General features: G+C 36.4%; 2 protein-coding genes across 2 annotated transcripts in view; one reads left to right on the top strand and one right to left on the bottom strand.

The window, feature by feature from the left end:
• Positions 1-6,815, bottom strand: part of LOC145670651 (dynein axonemal heavy chain 1-like) — a gene marked incomplete at its 3' end in the record, with an annotated part of 1,762,390 nt that extends 1,755,575 nt beyond the window's left edge. The window contains 2 exon segments of the mRNA XM_081739441.1: positions 4,522-4,831; positions 6,721-6,815. Of these exon segments, the coding sequence (XP_081595567.1) occupies positions 4,522-4,824 (303 nt within the window).
• Positions 6,816-10,755: 3,940 nt separating this feature from the next.
• Positions 10,756-20,159, top strand: part of LOC145669480 (toll-interacting protein-like) — a 35,444-nt gene continuing 26,040 nt past the window's right edge. The window contains exons 1-3 of the mRNA XM_081737655.1: positions 10,756-10,870; positions 14,833-14,997; positions 16,954-17,087. Of these exons, the coding sequence (XP_081593781.1) occupies positions 10,823-10,870; positions 14,833-14,997; positions 16,954-17,087 (347 nt within the window). The 5' untranslated portion in view covers positions 10,756-10,822. The remainder of the gene's footprint in view (positions 10,871-14,832; positions 14,998-16,953; positions 17,088-20,159) is intronic.

The raw sequence follows: 20,159 nt of genomic DNA, 5'->3' as shown, positions 1-20,159 counted from the left end.
TGATACTTGAAGAACGTACTTGAAACTACACACAGCATTTGGCTCGATTCGCCTTGTTTTCGCTCGACTCGGCTCGAAACTCGAGTCAAATTCGAGTCGAGTTGGAAGATATTTTTCGAGCCGAGTTCTCGAGTCGAGCTCAAAGATGCCTATTTCGAGTCGAGTCGAGTTTCAATGAAAATTCGCTCGCACTCGCTCGTGCCCATCCCTATCTACTACGAACGCAAACGAAAAGCAAATAGACATATGAACTAGTGATGAATTGTAAAAATCAAAATGATACTCATTTCTAATATTTAAAATCCACTTAATGCAATACTGCCTTGCTAAGCGAAAAGGCCTTATCTCAATTTCACATACTTTGGAGAAAATAAGCAAAACGCGTTTTGGCTTAGGCTGTACGTTCAAATTTGTTATATTTCAGTAAAACTTTATTAAATATATTTTCACGATCTAAAATTTGTGTTGTAATACAGTTAAATATTTTTGCTTATAAATTGCCACTTAAGGTCTTTTTGCTTACTTTCAGTTACAGTTATGAACATAAGGTAACCACTCATGACCTTATCAACCCCTACCTATTGGTCAAACCACGTCAATTTCACTTTAGATAGATGCAGAATTGTACTACGAACATTCCCATACAAATATATCGATTTTCGAAAATGGAGTTAAGGTATTTTCGCTTAGGACGGCAGAATAGTTCAACTATTCAATTACACTAATTTCTTCACTTAATACAAGTATGACAGCACTTGGCGCAAGATTTCCTCGAAAACTGTGAATACACGCTAAAGTCAGTTTCTGTTCTTACATGAAATATATTAGTGAAAGCGGGAACGGAAACGTGTTAATAGAAATTACGGCTGAACTTGGAATGCTTTGAGATATTTTAGAAAATTATGACATTTTCTTGGAAATGTCTTTGAGATGGTACTTTAAAAAAAAAAAAAAAAAAAAAAAAACTCAGAGAACGTTATGAAACCACTGAGACATTTTCTAAGAAATAAATCCCATAAGGTATTTGCTTAGAATACATCAAAGAAGACTTGTTCATCTCCAAATTGTTCCTAAAGCACTCAAAGTTATTTCCAATTTAATTGCTAAATGGAGAGGCATGTGAAAATATCAAAGTATGTGCATATGAATGTAGGTAGAGTTTTAATATACAACACAATAGTTGGCTATTGTTGCTATGCGCCTACTACAAAGTACAAAGTACAAAGTACCGGTTTTATTGGTTTTTAATTCAAATTTACCTCATTTATTTGTTAAATGAAAATACTGATGGAATTTCAAGTATTTATAAGTCTCAAAATTTGTTAATTGTTTGGAGCAAGCTAGTTGAATGCTAGAGGATTCAAGACTAGTGCGAAGGGTCCCTGGTTCCCCCGCAGATTATTAGTTTGTTGTGGGCAAGATTGTGTTCAAGGGCTTGCTCTTAAGTCCTGGCGTTTTTCTTTTTTAACTGAAAATTATGTGTGAAAAATAGCATGCTTTGCAATGCGTTTCATGGTATTCGATAGAGAATTATGTACACTATAAAATAATGTGCTTAGATTTATTTAATGTTGATATACTTTTTGTTCTTTTTAGGTCATTAAAATGGAGTCTCAAGTCAACAAAAAAGAGCATTTTCGACACCTGCTTTTTAGCGTTTAATCGAGGTGCCAGAGCCACAGAGGCTGGTCGAGAAAGGACACCATACAAAATCATTGCGTTTCCTCGTCTGTCCGATTTGGGTGACTTTTGAATATGTTGTAGCTGAGGACCCCTCAAGCAATTGTTTATATGAAGCCAATTCCCTGTGACCTCCAGAGGTCACGAAAGGTCTCACAACGAGTGTTGGCAGAACCTGTTAAAATTTATCACACAGATTTTTTTTGTTTCTTATACTGGGCTACGGCAAATGAGGATTGTCCATGTAACTAACCATGTGATTTTCTGAGGTCGCCAAAGGGCACGAGAGCGGTTGCACTTAAAGAAAAGGTAAAACGTAGGGTTATAACGCGCAATATACGTTTGAGGTTCAATTAGAGGAGGCTGGTATTCTGCGTGCAGGTCCCGTCAAACATCAACTTTGGATTGCATTTAAATAACACAGCTATATGCACCCCGAAGACGACACCGAGGAATTATTCAAAGATCAAATATTAGGTTGGCACTGCAGTGCAAAAGCGGAGCCAGAACTATTGGTTGCTGCGCACACGTTGCTAATGTGCTGTGGTACATGGGCTATGCTAGATATGTATCATGTATTCGCTATCCTAGCAACAGACCTCTGTCTACGTTCCTTGATGCTGCAGAACGTGACTTATCCGTTATTTCTAAAGCAGGCAAGGTTGAAAGTTCAGATTTTGAAGGTTTAGAGTTTGAACCTGACGACTAAAGTTCATTCAACGAACCTTCTGATCCTGATGTAAACATTGCAGAATGGTATTACTCCGCCAGTCATCGGATGATTGGCTGTCGGTCAGCGCTTCTTTCGAGAAGCACGTGCTTTTATACATGTCTGTGTTTTACATATATCCGCAACGCCGCCATATTGTAAATTGTGATTCGCGCTTAAGGTGGGTCAAAACCACTTTCTACGCATCCGTATTCTCTTTTGTTGCATTAAAAAAATTCAATTTAGTTCTTAGATACAGTATTGTTCCTGTTATTTAATTGTAAAGAAATTGAATTTCTGGTGATGAGCCTTATAAGCAACAAAGATATTGAAAAACAGCTTACGTAACAATGAATTATTTGCTTCTTACGCATTAATGTTTCTAGACTCTTAACCAATAAAATGAAACAATCATCACGTGTATTTGTTTACATGAGGTACTGAACGTTCCTTGAATCAACAATAGTTGTACTGCATCATCAAGGCATTACATCATGTAACAAGGCAGGCCAACCGATGCCCTAGTTAACAAATGTGTCGAGAGAACAGAGTCGTCGTTCCTTTTTTCCCAAATACCGGAAGGAGAAAGTCATCTACTGGCTTGGAGGCCAGAGGTGTGGAAAGTACTGAAGCAGCGTGGGAAGAGGGGGTCCGGGCTACGATAAGACTGATGTCTCCCATAACATGTTTCGATTTGTGATCTTTGATTACATCACTACTGCATTTTGTATGCCAAGTTAGCGACAGTTCCGAAAAACTCGTTGTGTGAACTTTGGTGACCTCTGCAGGTCACAGGTTGGTAATAGGGAGTTGGCCCCATATAAGAATTGACCAGGGGGTCCTCAGCTACAACATATCCAAAAATCACGCAAATCGGACAGACGAGGAAATGCAATGGTTTTTGAATGGTGTCCTTTGTGAAGTGTATGGAGAAGAAACGATGTTTCTTAGGACGGCTGAAAATTGGTTCAAGCGATTCGAAGACGTGCATTGCACTGCTTATTCAGCGCCTTTAGCAGCATTAGTCAGCAACATCTAACAACAAAATCTACAGCTTAAATCTCTTCTATATTGTGCGTGATAGAGACACTACAGTGCATTAACACTAGAGACAGCACTTTACAAGTACTCTAACGATAACTCGACGAATTAGAAATCGTGGATCAGATCGGACCTGTGAGGACATTTTCTTAGACCACTCTAGTGAGTCCGATCTCATATTTTTAAATCGCGCTCAACTCCAGTCATATGAGCTAAATACGCAGTTCTGGTTGGTTGAAGTTATCTGTTTCTCACCACGTAGCGTATATATAGCAGAAATCAAACGCCTTCTGTTGTCGGTCCCCGTCGCAGAGCGTGCTAGCACAACAGGCTAGTAACGAAAATCACTTTTTGCGTTGGTTCAAACCCCACCCCATATAAGTTTTTTTTTAATTTTCATAACACTTTTATTATTAAAATAAGATAAAAATAATACTCATTTATCCTTCTAGTAATATATAATGCATAAGAAGTGATTTATTTACGTTACGAAACATAACTGAGCGAGCGTCAACGAGCGAAGAGGTTTGAAGCCCGCAGGGTTCGTTCTGTTCCACCTTTCCCCCACGATAATATCATGTGACATTACGTCACACTCGAGTGGACCAACTTCGAACCTCACCCGCTTTCTTATGATCAAAATGCGTATTTTCTTAAAAGGGCAGCGTTTGAAAAAATATGCCTCATGTTCTTACGAAATGTAACCCAAACATAATTATATTTTTATTTTTATCAACACACAAAGTGACAATTTTTGTTGTATTACTATAATATACATACATGCACAAGAAGGTTTGGACAATTGCAAACTGCAATCAATCGGAAACGTCTATTTAGTTCCTATGGCTAGGGTCGAACTTGGAAAAATATGACCTCCGATCGAACCTACACGTCAGCTAAGGTGTTACAAGCTTATTAGTATTATTTTCTGCTTTTTAGCTACCCTCAAGTTGAAATCAGTTAACATTTAAAAAAAAATATATGTACTTAAATAAAATCTGTTGACATTTCCACATATCATCTTTGAACAATCTTCTCTTTCGTCAATAGCTAATAATATTGAAAAAAATGTTAAGCACAAATATACTTACTATGTTCTGTTGGTATTCTGAAAGAATCCAATTCTCCTGAGGAGCCAGGTTTCTCGGTCGAATTCTTTGTTCCAACTTTTTTATCACAGGCACATGGCGTCCTTTGACTGTTTTCCAAACAATACTGCTTCTCACAGTTGGACCCATCACATTTTTATATCTTCCAACGATGGGGGAGTCGTTGGAGATGAACTCCGAGTAGTAGCCTCGTCTCTCGTCCAGAGGAGGTAAGCTCCACATTGTTTGGACATCCGTCATTTCACTGTCGGTTGATTCCGGGGATGCTGTAGAAGCTTTCTCCATTTCTGAGCTTTATATTTAATTAAAAATATATATTACACATTTGTTTATATCACATTAACAATTTTCAATGTCTATATTACATTCCAGTTAGTTGTTTATTTAATTTAATTCTAATATTACAACTTGCCAATACCTAACTACGCTTTTTCTCTTTTTGAAAGCTAGCTGGAGGAAACTACGCTCTATACTGTATTCTCACAATCACGTGCCTTCTCAATTAATACGAATTAAAATATTTTCTTTTTAAAATCAGGGAATTCGTGTTATTATTCAGTTCAAAATGTCTTGTCGTCACGAATTCTGTCGAGAAATTTGAAGCTTAAAATATATGAAACAATAATCATGCCTGTTGTTCTGTATGGTTCAGAAACATGGTCGCTTACTCTGAGGGAAGAACATAGACTGAAAGTATTTCAGAACAAGATTCTGAGACGAATATTCGTATCCAATAGGAACGGGAATCAGGAATAGCGGAAACCTCATAACGAGGAACTACATAATTTATACGGTTAACCAAACATTGTTAGAATCATCAAATCTAGGAGGCTGAGTTGGGCAGTCCATGTAGTCAGAATGGAAGAAAGTACGAATGCTTTCAAAGTCTTAACTGGAAGAGCAATCGGAAAACGACCATTAGGAAGACGTAGACGCAGATGGGAGGATAATATTAAGGTGGATCTCGCAGAAAAGGAATACAGAGTAGAAACTAGGTCAAGTTGGCTAAGGACAGTCGATGGAGAGCTTTTGTGAATGCGGCATTCAACCTTCGTGTTCCACAGGCCATAGAGTTAGTTAGTTTCTCTTTTTAAAACTATGGACACTTATTCCTGTATACGAATAGGCAACCGATCAAAAATTTTAGCTGTTTTTGTGTGAAGTCTACAACTCTGATTGATGCACATGACTTTTGAGAGATATGTCAAAAAAAAAGTATAAATCACGATGCTTGATGTTACGGGGTTGGTTGGGTTCTGTTCTCGACATGAAATGGGCAAATTAAAGACTTGCCTAAATTTTTCTGTGCATTTTACAGTCTATGGATCTGTACTACTACTACTACTACTCCTACTACTACTACTTATATTATTATTACCTGTATTTGTAAGCATCATGTAAGGGGTTTACAAATATAGGTAAAAGTTAAGAAAGCGGTTGTATTTGTTGGATGTGTTTGATGTACCTCTCCGCGAAATAGTCCATCCTCCTCCACATACAGTACTGCTTACAACATCAAAAACATCCAACAAATACAGCCACTTTCTTAACTTTTACTATTCCCCTTATCTGACTTTCACTCATACTTCCTTACAATAAATTCTCCAATTAATCCGGTAAATTTCCTAAAACGCAGCAGTTAACCCTTAATCAGTAAATTAGAAGTAAATAATCTGTAATTTGCTTATTTTGTATCAACATTGATTGAATTCAGCCTATAATTGATTGTGCATTGAAGTGAGGGATTTCAAGTTTAAGTTTAATAGAGACACTGAGGCTATTTGCCCAAATATGGAATTTATATTTTTGTATTCATAGAAGAATTGGATCATTGTTTAGAGATTAATTCAAGTTTACACACTCCATAGATAAAGTCTGTTAACTCAAGTAATAATTCTGAAATGCATGTGATTAAATATAGTTACAGTTAGCATACTTTATTTTTGTTAAAATGAAAATGCTCAACCAAATCTATTAGCCAGTATTTATGCTTGTGTAAAAGGCTATTAAAATAATCGTGTTTGTAATAAAATATTAATATAAATACTGATATGTGTAAAGCTGAAAGTAAAATTTGTAAATATAACAATGTACCAAACTACACCAGGTGATTTAATGTCTTTCTTAACTTACTATAAGTAATCTTTTTCATATTTAAAAGATATGTATATTAATACTTACAATATTCTTAAATTGTTTCCAAGTTATAGATTACTGAATATGTCCATATAATTAAAAACGTTTAAAGCTTTATCCTAACGTATTTTCAATGTAAATACTATCGGACTTCACTTTTCTTGTTTCTTCATACTTTTAAAATTCAAATGAGTCATAGGTAATTTGAGAAAACACTTTTTATCCAACATAGTACCAAATTTTCACTACATTTATTGTAGTTGATGACTGCAAAGGGCTCATTGAGGTAGTTAAACCCGTAGTTTACTCATAACAATTCATTATACATCAAAGGCATACGAGTGAGCATCACAATTATGGAAAGAGTACATTTCTTTTGACTGGAGTACATTATAAGTACACATAGAGATGCAAGGGCTCAGAAAAAACTTTAAAAAAAGAAACGGAGATTTTTCACTGCTTTTTTGCTTGGATTTTTATATATATATATATTTGAGTTTCAATGACGAAACTGTTATACGCTCAATGAGATTTCAAAGTACGCGACAGATTAACAATAGGATAAAGTACTGTATTTCATTCAGTATTGTAGACTGGTAAATAAGTATGCTGTTTCTATAATAGTCTATGACCTTGTGATCGAGATTTCTGATTTTGGTAACTTAAATTTATTGACTTACAATATTGTAAGACTTTCTTTAAACATTATAGAGATGCTGCACACACAATTTAAGGGCCATGAAATAGTTATTTTCGTTTTAATTCATTTTTAACTATCAGATCAGGAGTAGTCCTATACTGAATGCTGTTTAATTAACAAGGAATCTATCTAACTAACTAACTAACTCTATGGCCTATGGAACCCGGAGGTTCAATGCCGCGTTCACAAAAGCTCTCCACTGACTTCTATCCTTAGCTAACTGCTTAGTTTCTACTTTGTATTCATATCTCTGCTAGATCCATCTTAATATTGTCCTCCCATCTGCGCCTAGGTCTTCCTAATGGTAATTTTCCGATTGGTCTTCCAGTCAAGACTGAAAACATTTCTACTTTCTTCCATTCTAGCTACATGACCTGCCCACCTAAGCCTCCTAGACTTGACGACCATAACAATGTTGGGTAAACCGTATAAATTATGTAGTTCCTCGTTATGAAGTTAACGCCATTCCCCATTCCCGTTCCTCTTGGGTCCGAATATTCGTCTCAGGATCTTGTTCTCAAATACTTTCAGTCTATGTTCTTCCCTCAGAGTAAGCGACCATGTTTCGCAACCATACAGTACAACAGGCATGATTATCGTTTTGTATGTAATTTTGTCGCCTTTCTTGTGAATTGGAACAATGATTGATTCTTAACAAGGAGTCTACCGTAACATTAGATGTTTCTTTTCGTAAATGTTACAAATCTATGGACTTCTTAATTGAGTGTACACCAGAAAATCTTTCGTCCTGAAGTATCTGGTATTTGACCGTGAAATTCATCGTGATTTTCGAGTATATGTTTCAGTTTTTCCCTCGCAATTCAAATTAGAAATTAGCTTGTTAGCTCATAGTTTCCTTGGATCCCTAGGATCTTCATATCTTTCGTTCAAGGGCGCCGATCCTGGGGTCCCGGGGCCTCACTGCTCATTTGGAACCCCATGTATTTTTTTATGAATATGTATTTTTATATGTATTTATTATTGTTATATGTATTTATTATTGTTATATGTATTCTTTTATAGATACACAATATTTGGCATAATTGGAATTCAATTTGTTTCAAAATCCTCATATGCCTTTTTATACCCTTGTCTGCAACCAAACACTCATCTGAATGGGCCCTCCAAAGTTACAGAGAAAGCAGTGCCCTTGCTTTCCTTGGATATCTAACAACGAAAAGCACGTGCTTAAACACCCCATTCTGAAAGTTATACAGAGATACATACCACTAAGCAGTGACGTACTTACCAGTAGCGACTCGTGGTCTGTAGAAGTACCGGTTGCAATGTTGCAATATCAAAGGTATGTAGTTACGCGCAAGTGTTCCCCTCTCCCCAGCATTCTTGAGTCTTATCCAAAAAATATTCAGGAAATATGAAGAGGAAAGTCCTTATAAGCTCCATTTGTATATTTATTGATTAAAGTGTATTCTCTAATATTGATTTAATATATAAGTTATTTCCTTTTTTTTCAAACAATCACTATCAATGTACGTTTATACACTATTTATATACAAAAACTTCTACGTTCATGTTATTGAACAAGAGATAAATCGAATATATAGCATGTGCTGTAAGCCATAAATGATATCGTTAACCCAGAAAGAAGAAAAAAATCAAGAAAATTGCATATATTCATGCACACAGTTAAACAAAATTATTTAATTAAGTAAACTATGCATTATTTTAGAATGAAAGGTCTTTCTTCGTTCTTTTCGAGCTTCAAATTCTTCTATTACTTCATTAAAATCTGAAATGTTGCTCGCCAAGTTTTTCTGAATAGAAAGCATCACTACTGGAAATATGTCCCGCTTTATTTTCTTTAAGGTACAGAAACACCTCTCTCCTCCGACAATATGCATTTTGTTAGCATTTCTTTGTATGAATATAAGGAACAAAGAGTTCATTTTCAGTAACTACGTATCTTTGTCTGCTGTTCTATTATAAAGAAGCATGAAATATAAGATTTTTTCCTTCAAAAATGAAAAAAATTATTATAGTTTAAGATTCCAGCAATTTAGGCTAAAGAAGACAGATAAGTATTGAAAGTGAATAATTTGAGATTAATTTTTTATGCTCTCCGCCGGAAATTGAACACGGGATCATGTGTACGAGCGACACACAGCTAGGAATTAGACCAGTGGTAAGACATTCTCTTCTTCGAGTCTCGATCGCCCCCTTCCCTTCCCCCCCAGAATAGGATATTTTTTATTTTAAAAATAAAATCTATCCCAAGAATTTTTACCTTTGTATTATAAATGTAAAATAAAATCTATTGACTTCGAACGACTGTCCTCCCCCAAATATTCAGCTTGGATCCGCCCCTGCTACCACCAGACGCGTATTTGCTCTTTGCGAGTTTCTGTTTAGTGACTAAAGGCGGATTTTCATGTGTCCTTTACCTCCGTGAGTTGCGAGCGATTGTGCTAAACAGCCAATGAAATCACGCATCGGAGATGGCGCGCTACACTCGCGTCAGAGTAGAAATTTGTTCAATTCTGACGGAAGTAGCGCGCGTACACTATTGTATTCACTAACATGGCGGAAGTCGCAAACTTTCTATTTTACGCATGCGCATTAGCTAGGGAGTAGTAATTTGGCGCAGTACACGCACGGATGTATGAAAACGAAAATAATTTACGGTGAATACGCTACATGTGATGCTTCCGTTCTAACGCGGGCATGAAAATCCGCCTTAACTTCTTTCTTCCAAGCGTCTATATCTCACTCAACCTATCAATTGAGTCAAGCGCTGCCAAACGGAGGAATTCGTAACTACTACAGAAGCTGACTATATAGCCTACCAGTTGCAACGAAATAGCAACTGGAAACGTGTGATACGGCAGGATAGCAGCGATGCAAGAATAAATCCACATCCTCATGTTAAGAGATAGGAGCTCGCTGCCATATGCTCAATGTTACTGCTTCCAGTGGCAACGCTTGCTGCCACTGGATTTGTATATCACTTTCTTTCTTTCAGTTTTTTAAAATTAATTTTTTTAGAAATGCATCAATACTGTTCTGCGCTCAAGAGCAAAGGTTTATTTTTTACTGATACGCTACTTTAATACTTAAAAATATCTTTAGTATTAAAGAAATATCCGGTTGCACAACCATGCAACATATAGTACCAGCCGCCACTGGTACTTACTATATTAAAGTAAATGAAATATATTGCAGAATTTTCACATATCCAAGAATAAAGTTAGCAAAGCACTCACCCGCGAAACAAAATCGTAAATACGCCACTGCTACTGAGTAATCAACATATATGTTTCTCTTGTCAACATAAAATGGTTTCATTAAGCATATAGTTCTACACCGATGTTTCCGACTTCGAAGTATTTACATATTTAGTTTCTTTTTAGTTGATTATGTTACTACATCCTGACAGCTGTGCTGGCAGCACTGTGAAGGCAACTCGTGATCGTCTTATTAACAAACATCATGGCGAATGTGACAGCTGTTGAGAAAAATGCGGAGAGAAGGAAACGCGTAAGTGTTTTCCTACTCTTGAAATATAAATTGTAAGATATAATTGTACTGATAACAAGTGATGTGATAAGTTCTAAAGTATTATTTTATAATGTATTCCGGTACCATACGAACACACACAATGGTTGATATAGAACACAATTTGTTAAAATTTACCTAACGTAAATACTATATGTAACTGAAGAACATGACAGTAGTTGTAATTTACCCTGATGCTTGCAATAAATATGATTCAAGAACTGAGTTAGGGCAAGCACCAGTTAAACCTTTATCTCGTTGAGGTGCTTGTTAGTTGGGTTGTAGAATGAAAGGCAGTCTTCTAAAAATATACAAGCTGGGTGACCGGTACTGAAATTCGTGCGGATTAAGATTGTGAGGGCCACTTCGTAAAATTATTGGAGTTTGTTCCGTAGATGGCCAGAAGTCCTCAAAACTTGAAACATTTTCAGGAGATATAGTAGTAAAATGGTTTCGGATATTACGTAGTGCTCTTCACCATAGAGCGTTTCAATTCATCATTCTCCTTCGTACAGGTTTAATTTTGGCGCACCACAAGAAATAATTGTTGTAAAATTACAATTTACTTCACTAATTTCCTTTTTATTCGCCCAGGAAAGTTCGTACTGGGCGCCATGAAAATATCTCACTTGGCATAGATAAAATTCAAGGGGGCCACCAAAAGTAATTATTGAAAAATTACAAGGTAATAGTTAAGAACAGCTACTTCTCATCTCCCGTGCACGAGGATACATCTTACTCTTGCACTACCTAAACACCCTAAGTACAAGGGCAAGAACTCAGTATATTACCTACTTTTTAACATCCTAGATAGTCAATGAATAATTCCTGAAAGTATGGCGTTTCTCGTCCTTCCCTAAATGGGAAGTACGTCTCCTTAACTATAACCAATTACAATTCTGCGATTTGCGTATAAATAAGGCTTTTGGAGGCTTAAGTTTAGAGTTGCACCTCCAGTCTGAAGATGCCCTTGGACTTTGCAACATACAAGAAACAGTGCTCAAAGTATTAAACATTTTTACATTTCACTTGACTTCAGTACTAGGTGGGCTTCACAAAAATTTAAAAGGTTTTCTTCATTATTCTTGCGCATCCGTTACACCTGTTTGCCATATTTTACAAGCACCATGCTGCTGAAACCTTCCGCATCCGGCAATTAGTACTAACTTCCACATATCTTTTCTCGTATTAAACATAACTATCCTGCCGAACTTACATTCCTAAACATCGAATAAAAACTTCAAATTGTCATTTCTTACTTCATTTCTCTTGTAAATTTTCCTGATTTTTATAAAAAGCGGAGGGGTAACTAAACTTAACCCCTTTTGGATGTGTAGCATAAATACTACAGTACAAAAAGCGCAAATCAATCTGTGTTAGGTGGTCACTAAGAAGCTCAAATGTTATCTAGCCGAGTTAGGGAAAGGCGAAGTTGATGGGTCAATGTGATGGCACGGGCTTGCGTCCGAATGGAGCAGGCGCGTCAGCGATGATGAGTATACATTTAAGCGAGGGTAGTGGAAAAAAAATGTGTTTCGGCAATAATCAATAGCACTTGTCATGGTTTCCTACCAGTAAGGCTCCACTTGTAAACATAAAATACAGGTTCTGTGCACTATGCAGAAGTATACCGCTGGTAGAAAATAGCATCTAGTAGAGCTATCTTTCATATGCACTCCCTTATTATATCCATCGTTAAGCTCTTGTAATGATTTTGAACTAGTATCCCTACACGTGTAAATCTAAAATACTGCTGTATTACTATGTATTTAATTCTGTTGTTTGCAGAAGTTTGTTCTTTATATAAAACCATGCCAGGGGTCGCGTTAGCTCAGTGGTAGAGTGCTCACCTTTGGTGTGTGTGGGGCTGGACAAACTCCTTGTGCGTGGGTTTTCTCGGAATCCTCCCGATTTTCTTTATTTCACTATTATTATCCGTTCATTACCACCTTCTTCCTTAACTTCGGTGCATAACGTGGGAGGTTAAAGTCAGAAAATAAATAGACACTCAAAAATTAAAAATAATGATTTTCAGAATGATCGTTTAGCCATGGGCAATACACTATCCCCGATACTGTCCAATATTATTTTAAATCAGATTGAAACTTCTGTGTACAGCAGAATACATTTAAGTCTATTATATATTACCGTTATGCCGATGACATTTTACTAATTGTACGTGATGGAAATACACTTCTACAAATATTTGGACAATTCAACAGTCAGCATTCTGGGCTGATCTTGACCCTTGAACGTGAATCTGATAACTGTCTTCCATTTGTAGATTTATTGATTACCCGTGTACGTAATAAATTTATAACAAAAGCATATCGAAAACCTACTGCGGGTACTAGTTACATACATCAACAGTCAGCCCATCCCCCACTGTACAAAGGCGAATATTTAGGAAAATTTATTTCATAGGTTTTTGTTAATTTGTGATCGTCCAAATGATCTTAAGGACCACACACAGTTTTTATAACAAATAGGAGAAAAAAAAAGTATAAATTGCGTGCCTTACAAAAGTGGTTTAAGAGCTCCCTCGTGGCTAAGCGGTTATCGTACGCGCCTTCGGCGTGGGAGACCCGGGTTCAATTCCCGGCGGGAGCTCATGTGGTTCGGATTCCACGTTAATCAGTAGGTCCACTTCTCATATAGCCTCGCTGCTGAACGGAACGCTAAACTAAAATCAACTCAAAAGTGGTTTGATCAAACACGCAGATCGGTGCAAACCTCTAAAACAGTTATTCCCAAAGGAGCAAACGCGTGGATAGGAATTCCGTACTTTGCACAATTATCAACAAAAGTTCAACGTATTCTTGCAAAACGTAGTATATCTGCTTCCTGCACCCCCCCTCCCCCCGAAAAGTTTAGAAAGACATCTTCCCGGATTTAAAAGTTATTTTGTTGATCCATTGAATAAGTCAAGATTTATTCTGCTCTGTGTGGATGTAATTCTTCATATATAGGTCAAACGAAACGCGATATCAATACCCGAATTACAGAACATATTAAGCAATCAAAAAAGTTACAAGAAGAGGACATGTTGAGATTGGCGCATCACTTAAAACAACATAAACACAATATAAAGCCGATTAATGTAATAGGTTTAGCAAAAACAAAGAAGCAACGGGAGATTAAACAATCTTTCTTTATTCATATATATAAACCAGCTTTAAATTTGCATTTTGGCAACATCGATAGAATTTGTGCGAAGTGTATTTTGGATCTGGTAATAGTGACGTCACATAGACATCGTGCTTTCTTCAACTCAACTTATTCTTTCGCACTGTGCTCTGCTCGTGGAATTTTAGTATCTTTCACGTTATATTTTTTCATTCTGTGGTATGTATTCCTTTCTTTACACCTTGTTTGGGATTATTTGTGTGTTTAACAGTGTGTGTGCCTTTAGCTGGCAACAGTGTTCAAGTTGCTTAACACTTTTCTATTGTTTGGTGAAGTGTGTGGAGGCAAGAACATGCAGTTTTGGTGCACCATATGTCATGGTCGAAGATCATACAATATAGCACAAACAATAAGCCATCGTAATACAATCATTTACAACTAAAGACGTTGTGAATATGTTTATTCTCGTGTATTATTTTTTGTGTGTAAACTGAAGCTGTAATCAGTAAATTCAGTGAATTTATATTTGGTTGCATTCATGTGGTGTACGAATCAAGCCTTACAGTCCACTAGTATGAACATTGTTTTTAGCATTGTCATTGTACTTTAGTGAAGTTACAAATATATACATTCAAATTGTACACACCTTTTTGTTACCTTACCATTGAAGACGGAAATAGCTTGCTCTTCCGAAATGTATGAAAAGTTTCTAGTTTTCCCACGAAAGGATTTATTGATAAGTAATCAATTCTTTGTTAATTTGAATCATCCTCTCATGCGCCTACATAATAATTTTAATTGTAATTGTTTATTTGTAGGTATATCTTGGGGCGTTGCCTCCTGATTTCCTGCGAATCACAGCCTTATCACAACAGCAGCAAGAAGCGGCTGACCAGCAAGCAGCTTTAGCTTTACAACAACAGATGGTTGGACTTCCTTTTGCACAAAACGCTGTCGGAAGGCTTAGCATCACAGTCGCACAAGTAAGTAGCAAATTATATTAATTGTTGCTTATATAGGATGGCCATAAAGAACACAACTTGGGAAATGCCCGGAATGCTTGGTGAACGCAATGCACCGAATAAATCGATTGTGATGACGTTGACCAAACATTCCACAAAGTTTGCGAACAATTTCTGCACATCTGTAATAAGTTTTCAGTACGACAACGTGCTATTCCGTTCTCAGGGTGTCTGTCGGTCACGAAATCAGAAAACGGTCATGAAAGTCAAGAAATTTAGTGTTTGGGTCACGATTTTTTTTTTATCTGTACTAATATAAGTATTTTTTTGCTAATATAAGTACAGACTGGAAAATTTTGTTCAATGAAACATCAAAATTCACCACCAGAATTGTCTGTGGTCGACTTTAGACGCTACCAAATCGCTAGCAAAGCATGCTTCTATCGTATGCATGAAAATTCGGCCTCATTCGTACCCAGATTCCCTCTTGAAAAATGTTACGAAATTTTATGGTTTGATAAAGAAAAGGTCACAAAATTTCATTTTTGCCCGGCATTTTGGACTACTAACCACAAACACAACACATGAAAATCGTGTAACGTTCAGTGTTGCTAACTTAGTAGAACAAAAATGGTGGGTATTTAAAAAGTTGCGTTGTTTATAGTACACCTCTATTTGTCAGAGAATCATTCTGCATTTTTGTCGAAACACGGTGGTTGACTTTGATCCCAGTTGCTGAAAGGGCTGTGGCCAGAAAAAATAAATAAATAAAACGTAGAGCTTTCCAAACGAGACCAAAGTTAGGACAAAACAATAGGTGTAAATGGATGCTGCAGTGTGTGAAAGATGAAAAACTCTTGAAAATTCTTAGGCAGTTATATGTTTAGTACATGTGCCGTTACCGTTTGAAAAGTTGTAAAGCTGTTTCAGAAAGAGGAGCAACTAATTCACGTACTTCATGGTAGAGATGCGAAAAAAGCCGGGTTTTTTTGAATCGATGGTTTTTTGCACATAAAAATAAAAATCCGGGAACTTTTTCACTGTTTCTCGTATATAATGCTTAAAGAAAAATGTAAAAATGACGAAATTAATTCATACATTAAGGGGTTAAGTTATGACTTACATAAAATGTTGTCTTCTACGGAAATGGAATGCAGGTTTTGCCATCACTTTACTGAAATGAGTGCAAGATAGTACAGACTGTACAAAGTTTTCTTTTGTTTTCTTTTTCCCCCTCCTATAGAATGGCCAATTAATCCTCAAATGAAGAGGCAGCACATTCAGCTCCTGTGACTACGAAAACAAAAGTAACTGTAATTGATAACCTGAAGGAACAATACAGAACCACGTGACATTTATTTTTTAAAAAATCTCAGATTTGTAAGGGTGTCTAGAAAAAACATATGCTAGTGATTTTTCTCGTACTTTTTCTATCGTTAAAAGTCATTTGAATCAGTAATTTATATTTGCTATAAAATGCAGGGGTAAACATCAGTACGTGGTAAGTTATTTACGAAAGGTTCTACGAAAATTTCATGTAAGTTTTCTTGGGATGACGAGAAAAGTATGTTCAGGGATTCAAATTTAACAAGAATTTGACCTTTGGCTAATATTATGAAGTCAATCAAACTGAATCAAAGACCAGATTGATTTGAAGCTATGAATTTATCTTTCCAATATCTTACTATTTTATGAAAGTGTTGCGTTTTCTGAGATAGAGTTCAGTAACTTTTTAGTAAATAGTGGGAAAGAATAAGCTTCAAATTCTTTAATAAATATCTCACTGATCTGGTTTCGATTCCTTGTCCAGTAGTACATTTATTTCACTGTTTGTATATCATATCGATGTAATAGTATGTTTAGAATCTTATATTAGAATGTTATCAAAATGCATTAGTTTTTCACCGTCTCGTTTAGCCTAGCCAGCATAATCGAGGGACGTAAAACTCAAAAATTTCATTTCATTTATTTTTACAGGCGAAATTAGTGAAAAACTACGGAATGACCCGTATGGATCCTTACGTTCGGCTACGAGTTGGCCATTGTGTCTACGAAACCCACACCGATCCAAATGGAGGGAAAAATCCACGATGGAATAAAGTAGTATGGTGGTAGGTATCCAGTTTTTATTATCCAGAGTTTTATTGTTCAAGAGTACCAGCTCAAAGTGACACGTGTAAATGCGAGTTTTTTAAGCCTAAGCCAACATCAGGGCTCAAAGCGAGTCACTTTTTTTTAAACTAAAAGTTACTTTTTTTTTTTCAAATTTGTCACTAAAAGTTACTTTTTTGGGGCGGTAAAGTGACTTTTTTGTGTGATTTATGTTTTGCATTGGCAGTTTTCTAAGAAAAATATAAAAATAAAATGGAAAAAGGCAGAAACTTTATTCTTCTGAAAGCTTCAGTGCTTGCTGCCATATGTGAAACAGTCAGCTTTATTCTCACTTCAGCTTTTATTTTTTCTAAAGCACAGTGGATGGTTGGTGGATGCTTAAGCTCTCAATGTAGGGTTGAGAACTCTTCTGTGTCCATTCTTTCTTCTATCATAATAGTCTTTGATTTCTCTCGTAATAGTTAACACTCCGCTCAACGTTGTGTGTGTGTTTGTGTGGTTCATCTTGTGTTATGCTTCTTGTATGTTCTTCTTAAGAGTAGGTGATGAATTTGAATATTTCATGGCTTTGAGAACTCTCAATGTTAAGTTAAATATAATGTCTGGGAATAGACCAGAATTGGTTCCACTTGCTCAGAAGGTTCTTACATCCTCTAAGTCTGCTTACCGTAACTACAGAGCATACTTACAAAACCTAAGAAAGGAGAAAGCTCAAAAAGAAGAAGAAAAGATGAAACAAAACAACAAAAGAGAAAGCTGATGGAGAAATTGAGAAAGGAAAAAGGGCCATGATGAGATTTTAGTCACTTTTTCGTGTGCTTTTGGTCACTTTTCAACTATTTACAGGAGACCAGACCACTATCAGGGTGTCTACTGATATTGGAAATACTTAAATTATACTGGAATTTTGATCCATACTGGAAAAATCATGAAACTGATAATCTGTCAACAATAGTTTTTTGTAATTGTTTTAATAGTCTTAGAAACAATTTTGTATCCATTGAGATTGTAAATTTTTCCAAAGCAAGAGTTGTATACATTTTGTAATTAGACATTTAAAGCAATGGATTGAGTGGAGGGCTGTGAGGGGAGTTTGGGGGCCCTTTAAAAATGTTAAAAAATAAAAAATAAAAAAAAATCAAGGTTAACTAAATTTATTAAAAATAAAATATTCTTTTGATGGTAAAACAATTACAAACCTGAAATCATCAAGAGTATGATTATTCCTAAAGAACTTTAAAAAATCATTGTATTACGTACAGGAATTTGGTGATAGTTATACTGAATACACTCGAAATATACTGGAATTTTAAAAATGAAACTCAGTAGACACCCTGACTATGAGCCCTGCAACATTGTTCGTTGGAGTACATCGCCCACCTTTGTTGCTGCTAGGTCATTCAGTCATGCTGGAGTAGGAGTGGAACGTGAGTGTTTTCGAAGCATTCATCAAGTTTGAACTACGCGATACTCAATAACACACACAAGAGGGGAAAAGTGGCTGACTGGATCGGGACTCGAACCCGGGACCTACAGCGTACCGTGCCAATGCGTTAACCACTTGTCGTCCGGGATGAGAGCACCAGCTTCAAGAGTGAAAGAGTGAGTGGCTGCTCTGGGAAGCGGAAAGGATGGCGTAGTGGTTAACGCATTGGCACGGTATGCTGTAGGTCCCGGGTTCGAGTCCCCGTCCAGTCGGCAACTGTTTCGTTCTTTGTGTGTTATAGAATCGCACCTATAGAGGATATGATGTGTAAAAAAAAAATAAAATCGGTGTTACCTCCTTTCAGTAGTACATACGCGATTTTCAGTTTTCCGAGGCTGAAGTTCATAATACAGTTTAGCGTCGAGTGAGTTCGCACGTAGCTGTATGATTAGTAGAGGCACGAGCTTTACCCAATGCGCAATAAAACACGAAATTAACAGTTTTGTGCGAAATTTCTAACAATACGCGATATAACGCGAAATTTTAAAAGTACGTTCATTACTTTTAAAACGCTAGTTTTCTGCTGATGAAACGGTAGAACGTGGCATGAACGGTGCATTTTGGGTGATTCGGACACGGCAATAGGAAACATGTTATGCGTTAGTTATCACCATCGCAGCTGGATGTAGGGAGTTCCGAAGTGATGATTGATTGAAGTTTGTTGTAAATGCATTTACATATGTGTGGCTTCCAACAAGCAATGCCAATAGTGAGATTTTTTTTTTTTTTTTTCAAGTATGGACTGGTGATAAGTGACCAATATATAAAATGAAGGAATAAAATGTGGAAATATATAACATACTTATGTTTAATGCTTAAATGCAACTTCTGCCTATGTGTTTTCAGGAGACAGCAAAACTTTCCTACTCATAGTAAGTTTAGTTACTGATTTTCCTTCAGTTTGATTTTTAAAAAAATATAATTTTCTGTAAGTAAAATTGACAATATCAAGTGAAATATTCAGTGTATTTTGTTTTTAGATAATTAATGGTTTATTTTTATAGTGATCTATGAATAAAAGAAACAACTGTAATAAATGTCAGGGAATTCTTTTTCGCAAGAGCTACAAAATGCGAAACTTTATTTGGAAAATGCGACAAAACGCGAAATATGGAAAACGAAACGCAAAATTTTCAAATTCTTAGTGCGAAAAACTCGTGGCCGCCGAACGCGTCTTCGGCACGAGAAATTTGGATTCGATTCCCGGCAGAGCTCATATGGTTCTAGTTGTACCTAAGCTGTAGTTTCCACGTCTTATATAGCCGCGCTGCTGGAAAGGGACGCTAAACTCTAATACAATCCGATCTTCATCCAGTGAATAAACTGTACACCGTGAACTTCGAGTAATCGTTGTTTGCGTGAATGAAACCGAAAGTTTAAAGAGAGGACGGAAAGACGTACACAACAACTGCAGAAGTCTGTGGCGACAGATGATCTGAGTGCGTGATACGTGGCTCGTTAAAGGCGTAGATTCTCGTTTTCTGAATTGTCTGCTTAGTTCCTGAATTTCAGGATTCCTTACTATAACATTGTAATCGTGACTCTCGACTACAAGAAACTGTGCCCGATGTGATCTAGCGTTCCA

The sequence above is a fragment of the Thermobia domestica genome, chromosome 14 (genome assembly GCF_964235325.1).
Source record: "Thermobia domestica chromosome 14, izTheDome1.hap1.1, whole genome shotgun sequence".
Lineage (NCBI taxonomy): Eukaryota > Metazoa > Arthropoda > Insecta > Zygentoma > Lepismatidae > Thermobia > Thermobia domestica.
Note: the sequence above shows the minus strand (reverse complement) of the source record. Positions and strands in the feature narration are given on the sequence as shown.